This window comes from Lissotriton helveticus, chromosome 10 (assembly GCF_964261635.1).
Source record: "Lissotriton helveticus chromosome 10, aLisHel1.1, whole genome shotgun sequence".
Lineage (NCBI taxonomy): Eukaryota > Metazoa > Chordata > Amphibia > Caudata > Salamandridae > Lissotriton > Lissotriton helveticus.
The window spans coordinates 695,527,342-695,541,884 of NC_136071.1; the positions used below are offsets into that span (position 1 = coordinate 695,527,342).

The window sequence follows — 14,543 nt, forward strand, 5'->3', positions numbered from 1 at the left end:
GCACTGGCCTAGGGTCTGGTTAGAAGAGCCAGGGCACAATAAGAGTCACCAGTATCAGTCATAAAATGGGGGCGAGCAGGGCACAAAAGATGGCATTCTCACACACTGCTTTAAATAATCATTTCAATGTTTCAGAATCCTTCCTTTGTCAGTGAAAGGATGCCTACTTGTATTTAAACATAGTATTTGATTTTCTCTTTTGGTTAATCATATTCCACTTGCGCTGAGAAGTATATACATTGTAATCTGTTTAGACCAAAGAGAACAAAATGAAAAAACAAACAAAACAAACAAAACAGATTCAGCCCCTCTTGATACCCTCATTCCACTTTTTTTTATTTTACTCCTTTGGGCTCCTATTTGCGGCCCTGTATACCTTTCTCTATTCCTAATCCTCCTGCCCGACTGGTCTGGTACGTTTCTTAAATTAATTTTCAAAAGGAAATATTACCCTATGGAATATAGGTGAACACAATTATTCAATTACACATTATGTGTAAGGGTTGTGTAGACCTGGGTTGGCCTTTAAGCCTCCTTGGTGTTGCTAACACCATGAAGACCTTACAGGTAGCTATAGAATAATATTTGCATTTGTGGAAGACAGCGGAATTTGTTCAGGTAATGTTTAATGATGTTTACTGGATCAGACTTAGTTTCAACACATATATTTCAGATATCTATCATTACTAACTTCATTCTGATGCAGTATTATTGTCCAACACACTTGAACAGGAACTACTGCCCTAGATAATAACATAGTAATGTATGAGAATTTAGAATTAGAAAGAAAATGTTAGAGGATTGTTACTGTCAAGCCAAAACCCTATGAGCAGGCGATGGAGGATCTAGTCAAATATGATAATGGAAAAAGTCCCCTCTACACAACATGGAGAAGGAGGAAGGACCATGAGGCCCCAAGATTGGGTAGACTGGAAAGAGACCAAAAAGAACACTTCCAAGCATAATGTAAAATTTGCAATTGAGTATAATCTGGGAGAAAGGAGCACAATCAATCAATCAATCAATCAATGACACTTGTAGAGCGCGCTACATACCCGTAGGGTCTCAAGGCGCTGGGGGGGGGGGGGGGGGGTTCCGCTACTGCTCGAACAGCCAGGTCTTCAGCTTCTTCCTGAAGGAGAGGTGGTCTTGGGTCAGGCGCAGGTCGGGGGGGAGGGAGTTCCAGGTCTTGGCGGCCAGGTAGGAGAAGGACCGTCCTCCTGTAGTCGCTCTTCGGATGCGGGGGACGGCGGCGAGGGCGTGGTTGGCTGAGCGGAGGTGGCGTTTGGGAGCGTAGAAGTTGACTCGGCTGTTGAGGTAACTCGGGCCTCGGTCGTGTAGAGCTTTGTGTGCGTGGGTGAGGAGGCGGAAGGTGATTCTTTTGTTGACGGGGAGCCAGTGAAGGTCTCTCAGAGGTCCGGAGATGTGGCTGGTTCGTGGGATGTCGAGGATGAGTCTGGCTGAGGCGTTCTGGATCCGCTGGAGTCTCTTCTGGAGCTTGGCGGTGGTACCGGCGTAGAGGGCGTTGCCGTAGTCCAGACGGCTGGTGACGAGGGCCTGGGTGACGGTCTTCCTGGTCTCGGTGGGGATCCACCAGAAGATCTTCCGTAGCATGCGTAGGATGTTGAAGCACGTCGAGGAGACTTTGTTAACTTGCCTGGTCATGGAGAGGGAGGAGTCCAGGATGAAGCCCAGGTTGCGTGCGTGGTCTGTCGGTTTGGGTGCGGTGCCCAGGGCGGGAGGCCACCAGGAGTCGTCCCAGGCGGAGGGTGAGGAGCCCAGGATGAGGATCTCCGTCTTGTCCGAGTTCAGTTTCAGGCGGCTGATCGTCATCCACTCGGCTACCTCTTTCATCCCGTCGTGCAGGTTGGCTCTGGCGGCGGCGGGGTCGTTGGTCAGGGAGAGGATCAGCTGGGTGTCGTCGGCGTAGGAGATTATGCTGAGGTTGTGTTTGCGTACGATGGCCGCGAGGGGGCTCATGTAGACGTTGAAGAGGGTGGGACTCAGAGATGATCCTTGGGGGACGCCGCAGATGACTTCGGAGGCCTCTGACTTGTACGGTGGTAGGCGGACTCTCTGTGTTCTTCCGTCGAGGAAGGAGATGATCCATTCCAGCGCCTTGTCCTGGATTCCGACGTTGCTGAGGCGCTGTACTAGGGTGCGGTGGCAGACAGTGTCGAATGCCGCGGAGAGGTCCAGGAGGATGAGGGCCGCTGTTTCTCCATTGTCCATCAGGGCTCGGATGTCATCGGTGGCGGCGATGAGGGCGGTCTCGGTGCTGTGGTTGGCTCGGAAGCCGGACTGTGAGGGGTCGAGGGATCCGTTCGTCTCGAGGAAGGCGGCCATCTGCTTGTTGACGGTCTTCTCGATGACTTTGGCTGGAAACGGGAGGAGCGAGATGGGGCGGTAGTTCTTGAGGTCGGTGGGGTCCGCTGTTGGTTTCTTGAGTAGAGCGCTGAGTTCGGCGTGCTTCCAGCTCTCCGGGAAGATGGTGGTGTCGAAGGATGTGTTGATGATGTCTCGCAGGTGGGGTGCGATGACAGCGTCGGCCTTGTTGAAGACGTGGTGAGGGCAGGGGTCGGTCGGTGATCCGGAGTGGATGGAGTTCATTGTGCGGATGGTGTCTTCGGTGCTGATCGGGGTCCAGGCGTGAAGGATGGTGGTGGGGGGTGGTTGTTCGGTCACGGTGTGCGTTGGTTGGTTGTTGAAGCTGCTGTGTATGTCCGTGATCTTGTTGTGGAAGTATGAAGCGAGGGAGTTGCAGAGGTCTTGCGATGGGGTGACGTCGTTGTTTCCTGCGCTGGGGTTGGAAAGCTCTTTCACGATGTTAAAGAGTTCCTTGCAGTTGTGTGCGTTGTTGTCCAACCGGTCCTTAAATGCTGTTTTCTTGGCGGCGCGGATCAGCTGGTGGTGTTTCCGGGTGGCCAGTTTGTAGGAGGTCCTGTTGTCCGGTGTCGGTTCCCTTTTCCAGACTTTCTCGAGGGCTCGGCAGTTCTTCTTGGAGCTCTTGAGTTCGTCGGTGAACCATGGGGCCTTCTTGCTGCCGGGTCTGCTAGGCGGGGTCCTCAGAGGGGCGAGTTCGTCCGCGCAGTTGCTGATCCACTTCGTGAGGTTGTCGGCGGCCTGGCTGGGGTTCGCTGAGCTGGCAGGGGGGTGCTGGCTCAGGGAGGTGGCGAGCTGGTCTGCTGTGATCTTGTTCCAGCTTCTGCGGGCGGCCTGTTGCTGGTGTTGGTGGGTCGTCGTTCTCTTGAAAGTGAAGTGGACGCAGCTGTGGTCCGTCCATTGAAGCTCTGTGGCGTGGCTGAACTCGATGTCTGTGCTGGAAGAGAAGACTGCGTCGAGTGTGTGTCCGGCGAGGTGGGTGGGGGTGGACACCAGTTGCTTGAGTCCAAGGTTGGCGAGGTTGTCGAGCAGGGTGGTGGTGTTGCGGTCGTTGTTGTTTTCCAGATGGAAGTTGAGGTCTCCCAGGAGGATGTAGTCAGCGGAGGGGAGGGCATGCGGGCTGACGAAGTCGGCGATGTCCTCGCTGAATTGTGTGCGTGGTCCCGGGGGTCGGTAGATCAGGGTGCCTCTGAGGGTGGTGGTCGGGTTGGTGTGGATCTGGAAATGCAGGTGTTCGGCGCTGGTCAGGGTGTTGTCGGTGCTGGTCGTGAGACGGATGGTGTTCCTGTGGATGATGGCGATGCCTCCTCCCATCTGGTTGGCGTTTCGGTCCCTCCGGACGATCTTGTAGCCCTCTGGGATGGCGATGGCGATGTCGGGAGCTGAGGATGCGTTCATCCAGGTCTCCGTGAGGAAGGCAACGTCAGGGGCTGTGGCGTCTAGGAGGTTCCAGAGTTCGATGGCGTGTCTGTGGACGGAGCGGGTGTTGATCAGGATGCACTTGAGGTGGGTGCTGCTGGCGTTCGACTTGGTGGGTGCTGGTGCGAGGCAGGTCCGGGTGCAGGTGAACTTGCAGGCGTGGCAGCTGAAAGGTCTGTGGGTACGTCGTGGGGTGGCTTGGTTGCATTCTGGAAGTCGGCCGGTGTTGAGAGCGGTGAGGGTGGCGGCGGCGTACGTCAGGCGGGTCGGTCGGGGTCTTCGTGGGCCAGGGGTCCTGGCCCTGGGCGCGATCCAGGCGCGGACGGGCGCAGACGGGCTTACCTTTGGCGCGCCTTCGGCGCACAATCGGCGCGCCCGCTGCGCGTCAACGCTGCGCGTTCGCACGGTCGCCATTTAAGGCGAAGTGCGCGGGTGGGCGGAGCAGCTGGGAGGCGGGAGCGGGGAGGGTACAGAATACAGAAAAGGGCGGGGAAAAGCGGCGTTGGCGGGAAGGGAGGGCGGAGGGCGGCGGGCAACAAGGAAGGAAGGCAAAACACGGGGAAAACGAAATTCAGACAAAACAGGCACAAAGATTCGTCAAAACAAGGGAAAAAATCGGGTTTAAGACAAGCAGGCACAAATTTACGTGAAAACAAAGGGCAAAACAACCGCAGCGGCGGCAATCAGGAACGAGGCAGCAGCGAGGCACAGGGATGCAAGGGGCACACGCAGCAGCTGGTGGCCGTGCGGCGCGGGGGTGTCCCACAATGGCAAAATCTATACAACAGTGTCAGTGCCTCATGGATCAAGATACAGAAGAGGTCAGCATATTCCTTGTCAGAGGGAACACAAGCTCTTGCGTATTGCAAAATTTTGATCAAATAGTGAATGGTTAATTCTTGGAACTGGCTTCTAGAAAAAGTGGTGAGGTTCCAGTCAAGACCAGAATTGAAAAAGAATAATAGGCAGAGGAGAATATTCACAGTGGAAAAGTTAAAAAAGAATTGAGCTCTAGCATGAAAACTACATTGTCACTGTAGGCATAGAAATGAACATGCAGGTAAGACCAAGTGATCCTATGCTTTCATCAATAGTGACTTATTTGTAACTATGTCAATGTTTTCTGCATTTACTTTGATGATCCTTGCATAGTTATTGTGTTTGCCTTATTCATGCTCTGCCACTCACTGTGCTGCAGATGTTGTTGTGATCGTGGCACAGGTTAAGAATCTGTGGGAGAACCACAGAGAGTGTATCTGTCTCAATCAATAAAGCCAGGATAAGTCACTCATTTAATACATGACACAACTAACACCTTTCATTGTTTTCCTTTGAAGCTTCTGCATTTTCGGAAAGATATTTGGGATTACATGGAATTGACAGCAGAGCTTATGAGGTATGTCTTTGGAATTTGATTTCTCAATCATTTTAATTGCATGTTTGACTTAACGCTTCACTTTTAGAGTAAGACAAGCCGGAAAATCATCAAAAGTATCTTTGATTTCCTTACTTGGAGCCAAATGGTCTTTTATGCGACTTTGGCCAACATCTTGTTATGTGGCACTATAACTTAAATGACTCAGATGTAGAGTAAGTGCTTGATATGGATCTTAATGATCTAACTACTGACCCACTGCTAGTTTAGCATGAGGGAGTGAGGGAAAGCTTGGAAGCTCTTGCCATTTACCCAAATACTTCAGAAAAACGTGGTGGTGTATTATTTTCCTTTATTACACTGGTCACAACAAACCATGTTCATTAGTCCATAGTATTGAGTCTATTGCTTAAAAAGGAGGCAATCTAAGTGTTACGTTCCAAAGCTAGCATTATATGGGGGAGCTTGTTTCAGAATGCTGCGCAAATTGCTGTTTATGCGCCTTTTTTGCAAAAAGAACTGTTTGGTTTGTGTGAAATGGTGGCCTTTTCTTTTATAAGAAATGTGGAGAGCATTTGCTGGCGCATTCACTGAGAGAGGTTGCCTTCCTTGCACATGGACATTCTTCCTGAAGGATCCTTTTTTTCCTTTCTTCCCTTTACTCATGGGTCCCTTGCTCACTTTGCCACTGGATGCAAGCTAGCCTGGCTAATGAGGGCTGTTAGCCCAAAACCGGTCCCATGATGCTTGTTTCCGGTCCAGGAAAGATATGGCTTGGCAGTTCAGGCTGGACTGTTCCCATGATTGTTGTTGTACAAAGGGGGTTTTACCCATGTAGTCAGTGGGACCTGGGTGATTAATTGAGGTATATATGAGGGGTCCCAGACAAAAACACACAATTCTTATTTTTGTAATCACACATTTTTTGAATAGATCCAAAGACAAAATAAATGAAGGTGACCAGTGTTTTTATTTTCACTGCACCATAAAACATTCAATGATTGAAAAATCAGAGGTAGAATGCACAAAATTCAATGCGCCCACAGGGAAGGGGAAGGGGGTGCAGGGAGGGGAATACATTTCAATGAGTTATACATCACTGGTCAGAGTTCAAAAAATCATTGGGCATAAATACACAGTTCACATCATAATAGCCATTGATCCACACAGGAAAGGTCAAAGGAAATGACATATATCAAACAGAACATTTCACATGAAAGATACTCCTATGGTGATTATTATATCAATCTAGGGTTAGGAGTTCTTGGTTGTAGATGTCTACGTTTCGACCCGGAAAATGTAGGATAGTCGATCCTTACAGCGTGGGTCTTCGTCAGGACGTGGTGGGTAGTGGGGGGTAGAGTGGGGCTTTATTTTCTGAGCAAAAAATATAATAAAAACTCATTAGTTGGACGGTCTCAAAGGAGTCCCGAAAAGCTAGAAGAGAAAAGAACGGAAAAGCCCGTTGGTTAAGAATAAGGATAAGGAGGTTTACAGGTGGTTTTGAGAAAGGGGAGGGAGGATTACTGGGGATAGACTAGAGATCGAAATTACCATTAAGCAAAATTACCTGGCGGGCCAGGAAAAAGGGGGTTGTCCGTCAGCAGGCAGTGCCTTGAAATCCGCTGTATTAGTAGTCAGGATCTGCCGTACAAGATTAATATTTCAGTTATACTGTAGCGCCACCACATCGGGGATTGACTAGCGCGTGGGTGCACAAAATAGCTAATTCGGAGGCCTACCTTGTTATGAGGCCAACAACGTGTATATGAATACTGGTTCCTCGGTCAGGGCGGGGGTGATTCCGTATTGATACAAGCTACATCTAGAAACAAAGGTTTGAGGCGTTTCAAAAAAACGGGGTGCGTACACAGTAACTGCAATCTGAAAAAGCGCATCAAGGGCTCGGAACTCACCCGAAAGGGATGTTAGATATCGGTGGGGGAGCGTGCGTGCCAGCGTCACACCGCTTCTCATAAACCGACGCGGTGAGACGCCGGCCCGCGCGCTCCACCTTCGCTTTTTCCACAATCCTTTCGGGTGAGTTGTACAGTCAGCGGTGCGCTTTCATGCTGATTCTAACACCGGGCCTTGAATTTAAGCATGTAAATGCCTTGGTGTATTTCAGATGTGGCACCTTTAATCAATGTGAGGATTTTTCAAAATATACGCCGGTACCAGGGAAATCGACTTGGTCCCTTGAACGGTTTATGAGAAGCGGTGTGACGCTGGCACGCACGCTCCCCCACCGATATCTAACATCCCTTTCGGGTGAGTTCCGAGCCCTTGATGCGCTTTTTCAGATTGCAGTTACTGTGTACGCACCCCGTTTTTTTGAAACGCCTCAAACCTTTGTTTCTAGATGTAGCTTGTATCAATACGGAATCACCCCCGCCCTGACCGAGGAACCAGTATTCATATACACGTTGTTGGCCTCATAACAAGGTAGGCCTCCGAATTAGCTATTTTGTGCACCCACGCGCTAGTCAATCCCCGATGTGGTGGCGCTACAGTATAACTGAAATATTAATCTTGTACGGCAGATCCTGACTACTAATACAGCGGATTTCAAGGCACTGCCTGCTGACGGACAACCCCCTTTTTCCTGGCCCGCCAGGTAATTTTGCTTAATGGTAATTTCGATCTCTAGTCTATCCCCAGTAATCCTCCCTCCCCTTTCTCAAAACCACCTGTAAACCTCCTTATCCTTATTCTTAACCAACGGGCTTTTCCGTTCTTTTCTCTTCTAGCTTTTCGGGACTCCTTTGAGACCGTCCAACTAATGAGTTTTTATTATATTTGTTGCTCAGAAAATAAAGCCCCACTCTACCCCCCACTACCCACCACGTCCTGACGAAGACCCACGCTGTAAGGATCGACTATCCTACATTTTCCGGGTCGAAACGTAGACATCTACAACCAAGAACTCCTAACCCTAGATTGATATAATAATCACCATAGGAGTATCTTTCATGTGAAATGTTCTGTTTGATATATGTCATTTCCTTTGACCTTTCCTGTGTGGATCAATGGCTATTATGATGTGAACTGTGTATTTATGCCCAATGATTTTTTGAACTCTGACCAGTGATGTATAACTCATTGAAATGTATTCCCCTCCCTGCACCCCCTTCCCCTTCCCTGTGGGCGCATTGAATTTTGTGCATTCTACCTCTGATTTTTCAATCATTGAATGTTTTATGGTGCAGTGAAAATAAAAACACTGGTCACCTTCATTTATTTTGTCTTTGGATCTATTCAAAAAATGTGTGATTACAAAAATAAGAATTGTGTGTTTTTGTCTGGGACCCCTCATATATACCTCTGACTGTTCCCATGAGGCACAGGCTCAAGGCTGATTTGCATATAGCTGTGTCTGAACTGGGGTGGGAAAGTGAGCTAAAGAATGATGATGGATTCAACCCAGATCTGTGACTGGGGGTGAGTGAAACGTTTCAGTGCTCCATCCATCATCTCCTTGTGTTTGAACAAGCATCTTAGGCCAACTTCCAAGGGTCCAGGACTAGGGTGGCACCACTTGGTAGAGTAGACTCACAAATAGCACTGTTCTTATGCAGAAGCAAGATCGTTAGAAGTCTGGAATGTTCCTGAGACTTCCGATCAGGAGGCCAGCTAACTGGCCTTTAGAGTCACTCTGGGTTCAAGTTTTGTAGGTCCAGTCCTTCTCACCTTAGCCAGGAGGGCAGCAGGCCGCAGGTCAGCACAGCAAGAAAGCAGTTCTTCCAGAGCAGCAGTACAGCAGAGTGGCAGCCCTTCAGCAGCACAGCAGTACTTCTTTCCTGGCAGAGTATGCACCGGTCCAGAGTTGTACTGAAGTGGTAGGGTCAGAGGCCCAGTTCTTTTACCCAGTGGTGCCTTTGAAGTGGGGGAGACTTCAAGAAGGATATTTGAAGTCCACAGAGCTTCTCCCTCCTGCCCTGGTTCCAGACTCACTACAGACAGTTATGCAGTCCTTTGTGCTGGAACAGGACACAGTCCATTCAGGTGTAAGTGTGAGGCTGTGCCTGGCCTCTTCCCCCATCAAGTCACACCTAAGCTTCCATTGTGTGTGGCTGTCTAGGGGTAAAGACACAAAGCCCGGGTTTCACACACCCCAGACACGGGATCAGAGATAGGCTGCAGGTCTCACAGTAGTGAAAACCAAATATTTGAGTTTTTCACTACCAGGACATGCACAACTTAAAACTGCATGTACTATCGTTTACCTACACCGCACCCTGTCCTATGGACTACCAAGGGCCTACCTTAGGGGGGACCTATATATAATAAAATTAGAGTTTAAGGCTTGGCAAGTGGTTACACTGCCATGCCAAGTCGACATGGCAGTGTAACACTGAATTCAGTCAGCCATGGCAGGCCTGGGACAGGTTTTAGAGGGCTACTTATGTGGGTAGCACTATAAGTGCTGTAGGCGCACTGGTAGCATTTAATTTACAGGACCTGGGTATATGGTATACCACTTTACAAGGGACTTACAAGTAACTTAAATATGCTACTTAGGTATCTGCCAAACAAACCATGTTTAGGTAAGTGAGCACAAGAACTTCAGCACTGGTTGGCAATGGTAAAGTGCAAACAAAAAACGAATTGAGCAAAATTGGAGACAACCAAGCAAAAGGTTTGGGGAAAACCAGCTAAGGCTGACAGGTCTTACACCTGTCCACCCCAGCTGAAAGTGAGGAGAACAACACTCAGGCAGAAGAACTTGGAGAGACCATTAACATTGGTGTTGTCTGACCCAGGACTGTGGTCAACCTTAAAGTCCATTCCCTGTAGGGAGATGGATCACCTCAAGAGTTTTGGACTCTCACACCTCAGTTGCATTAGCCACTTGAGGGGCCTGTGGAACATCTGAATTTGGAAGGGAGTCCCAAACAGGTATGGTCTCAGCTTCTTCAGTTCCTAGCCCATAGCAAAGGTTTCCCTTTCAATAACACTCCACCTCTGTTCCCTGGGAAGTAACCTATTGGAAATGAAAGCTACATGTTGGTCTAGGCCCTCACCAATAAGCTGTCAAAGGACTGCCCCTATGACTTGCTCTGAGGCATCAATTTGTACAATGAATTCCCTGGGGCCTTAAGCACAGGGGCTAAGCACATGGTCTGCTTTAGAGAGTCAAAGGCTTTCTCGCATGCTTCTGTCCAGATCACTATCCCGGGCTGCTTCTTAGAAGTTAGCTCAGTCAATGGTGCAATAATGGTTCCATATCCTGTGATAAACCTCCTGTAAAAACCTGTGAGGCCCAGGTAAGCTCTCGCCTCTGTTTCAGTTTTTTGGGGCTCCCAGGCCATGATGGCCTCAATCTTGGCCTGGAGGGGCTGCACCTTACCCCGCCCACAAGGTGTCCCTATCTGGTACTTACTGGCCTTAATAGTCTGGCCTGCATTTTGCAGGGCCTGAAGCACTTCCTTTAGGTGAAAAAGGTTGTTCTTACAGCTGTTACTGAAGACAGCTATGCGATTCAAGTAAGCAGCGCTGAAGGCCTCCATTCAAGTCATAACCTGGTTCACCATCTTCTGGAATATGGCTGGGACATTCTTTAATCCAGAGGGCATCACTTTGAATTGGTAGTGGCCATCTGAAAGGGGAGAAGGCTGCCCGATCCTAGGCTCCTTCGGTTAGGGCAATCTTCCAGAACTCTGATGTCAGGTCAAAGCTACATAGGAACTGGGCAGCCCCATACCTGTCAATCAGCTCATCAGCCCAGGGAATGGCATGAGTATCAGTCTTGGCAACTGAGTTGAACCTTCTGTAATCCACAGAGAACTGGATTTCTGGTGTAGTGCCCAGCAGGGCAGCCTTTGGTACCAGCATTACAGGGCTAGACTAGGGGCTATTGGAGGGCGCATCCAACATCTTGGAGACCTCCTTGTTGATGCATACCCTCATTTTTTCATACAGCCTGTATATTTTATTTTGGACATGGATTCAGGCTCTTGGGTCCACATCATGAGTACACACATGGGTAATCCCAGGGGTGATGGAAAACATAGAGGAGAATTGTTCTAGCAAGTGGTTACAGTCCCTCTGCTGTTCTGAAGTCAGGATAGTGGAGAGGTTTACACAGTCCACTGACCCATCCTTCTCTTGCAAGTTTAGGAGTTTACTGTCAGACTCACCTGAGGTCTCTGCGAGGACGAGAGGCAGGAGACTGATGAATAGTTCCCAACTTCCCTCTACCACTAGACCACCCAACAAGGTCAAAGCAGTACCAGTGAATAGGGGGAAGACGGGAGAAAAGGGAGGAAGATGGCAGCAGAAGATTCAACACACGTCCTGCACCAAGGAAACACCACAGGAGACCGGTTGAAGATCTTGTGAACAGAAGGCCGAATTAATGTGTTGCTAGATTGGGTGCATAAAGTCATATAAATATTGCACTATATAAACATTATACCTGGGAATCTCCCCTCTTCCACTTGTGTCCAGATATGTAAAAAAGGTAGAATCAGGTGCAAAATTCCCTAGACAATAAACAAACCAAGAATTAACAACGGTGGTGTGATGTGATGTATACCAGCAATGTAGTAGCCTAAATGAGCTGCTTACCCCTTTGTTATTGAAGCACGAGATATCAGGTGGCAAAATAAGGAATTGATATTCGCAGGTTGTTAACAGCACAACCTACAATAAAATAATGAAAGCAAAATATATGACCACCTATTTTGCAGAGCTTCCAAGACTCATAGAATCATGCAAAGGAGGAAAAGGGTAAGTGAGAACAACATTCTGACAGACTCTGATCTATGAGTAAATCAGCTAATGAGCTCCTTACATCAGGAGCCAATAATAGACACACTTGGTATGTAAATGTAACAAAAAACACCCAACAATACCCATAAAGGAGAGTATTAAATGTGAGGCTTCGTATCATATAATAAAAATACAGATGCTCAGTGCGCGCCGAGAAAATACACCACTGATCATAAGTGTTAAGGATTCACACTTGGGGTGCTATTGGTTAGCGCGAGCGCGTTACCGCCATGATTATATGGAGAGACTGAGAGGAGCGAGAAAAGGCCCCAGGAAGACCCCCATGCTGTGAGCAGGAGCAGGACTATTGCCGGTGAGTTAAAGTCCAACTGGAACGATGGCGCGGCGGATTTATGAATATGTGAAGGCTTCCGAAGACACGGTGGCTCCAGAGGATGCGGCGGCTCCAACGTCGGAAACGGTGTTCCGGAAGTGACGAGGGAGACCCAGTCGGACCAAGAAACAACAAGAACGCAAAGCGTTCGTGTTGCAGATGCGTCTCCTTTTATGTGGGCGGGGACTCCGTCTCTGCTGCCTCAGACTCGGATCGCGTACAACCGTGACAGTTATGGAGAGGTTCAATCTCCTCTTCCTCCCCATCATCTGTCACCAACAACATGGTGACCTCAGACCTCTTAAAGTGTGGTTTGAGACAGACGGTTGACATGGTGAACCATTTCAGTGTGTCTGGGGGTCTTGAGGTTCACAAAGTAGGTGGCCTCCCCCTTCATCTCAATAATTTCATAAGGCCCAGTCCAACGATCTTGGAGGGCTAAGGACTCTATCACCCACACCTTTTTTTCCCGGGCTGGAATTCCACAGGGTAACAGTCTTTTTGTACCACTGCTTTATTACCTCCTGGCTGGCCTCTAAGTTTTCAGAAGCCTTCTCCAAAACTGGGCCATCTGTTTCCAGAGCACTAGAATGTAGCTAACCACATCCTGGAAGTGTTTCTTGGGAGCCTGCTCATAACCCTCCCTAACCAGGCTGAGATTTCCACTCACAGGGTGACCATACAGAATCTCAAAAGGGCTAAAAACAACCCCTGTAAGCAAAAAGCAGGCATGGTAACAGGATGTCACACTTGCACCTCATGGGCTCAAGCAGGCTCTTGATCATGTGGTTGAAAGTCGTGTTGAACCTCTCAACAAGCCCATTGGTTTGTGGATGGTTGGGGGTGGAGAACTTGTAAATAACTCCACGTTCCTTCTACATTTACTGCAAACATGCAGACATTAAGTTCAGACACCAGTTCCATGTATGCTGACGACACCCAGATCTACATCAAGATCTCCTCCATCGGGCAAATTCCTCACCTAAACTCTGCCTGTTATTTCACCCAGAGATGAGATCTCGCCCTATCTCCTTTCTATGCATCCCCAAGAGTACACAGGCGCTATCCTTCCGGCACCTCTGGGCTTCCCACCATTGACTTTAGGACCCTCGTTTCCTCGTGAACTGTAAATGTAAATGCACGTTGTCCCTTTTTATCCCTTTGTTTCCAGCCCCCCCCCACCACCTCCAAGTCTTTTGTATACTGCTGCAGATTCCTGTAAGGTCTTCTGATACCCAAACGGGTCAAGTTCGTGCTCTATAAAACTCAAAATAAATACAAAATAAATAAACTTTCTGAAGACCTGAAACCCCCACCCCACTCAAAGGGAACAAGAGCCACGGAGTAGTGACCCTACCATCTGCTACTACAACCTAATGGAATGTATTGGGTATAATCTGCCCTGGGGCCACCAGCTGACTACTGGTCATAGTCATACTGGCTCCTGTGTCCCTCAGAGCCACCACTCCTGACCCATTGATGGTGACTCACTGCCTATACTTTGAAGTATTGGAAGGCTTGTGGACTTTGGGCACCATCTCCATGTCACCGAGTGACACTTAGATAACCTCTCTGACCATCCCACCCACTGACTGGGTCAAACTCCTCCCCAGGCACTACACTAGCCAAGACTATGGGCTTTCCTCCAGTACTCATGCACTGCCCATGCTCATGAGTCTGAAAGTACTTGGGAGTTTTGTTCAAATTTCTATCAGGGAGGCTGTGAACTGTGATCACTCTTTTTGGAGTCCCCGATGCCTTTTTGGACACTCTTTGCTGTATCCTGCTTGAGAACATTATCCAAGGGCTTGAAGTAGAGCTTGCCTCCTGTTAAGAAGTCCCAGGGACACAAAGACTTCTCCTGCAGCATCCTTGAAACCCACCGCTGGGAATTATGACCTGCCTTGTGCTGCCAGTATCAATCTGGGCCAATGAAGGTTGTTCTTGCTGCAAAAAGCATCAAGAAGACATCAAAATCAATGCATTGCCCTTCCAGTGTCTGTTTTTCCAACGTAGCACCATTGTGCAGGAGACATTTCTATGCACCACCTCCGTGTGGCAAAAGGAATTGACGCAGCGCCTGCCTGCAGCCGAAGAAACGGCTGCAGCCTGAGTTTGGGACACCAGGTCTCCCAATTCAGAGACACCCACACTGACTCCGAGGCAGGCCCTGCTGTGTGGCTGAAAGAATTCTAAACTGGTGTTGTGTCCATTGGTAGTGTGTACACGTTGCCTCTGAGATTAGCCTGTCTACTAGTG

At 48.9% G+C, this 14,543-nt stretch overlaps 1 protein-coding gene across 4 annotated transcripts in view; it reads left to right on the forward strand.

Moving 5' to 3' along the window:
* The window catches only part of DPP6 (dipeptidyl peptidase like 6), a 2,254,101-nt gene that overhangs the window by 2,225,283 nt on the left and 14,275 nt on the right, over positions 1 to 14,543 (forward strand). For all 4 annotated transcript variants that reach the window (XM_078663245.1, XM_078663244.1, XM_078663246.1 and 1 more), the window contains exon 23: positions 5,139 to 5,197. In XM_078663245.1, the coding sequence (XP_078519371.1) occupies positions 5,139 to 5,197 (59 nt within the window). The remainder of the gene's footprint in view (positions 1 to 5,138; positions 5,198 to 14,543) is intronic.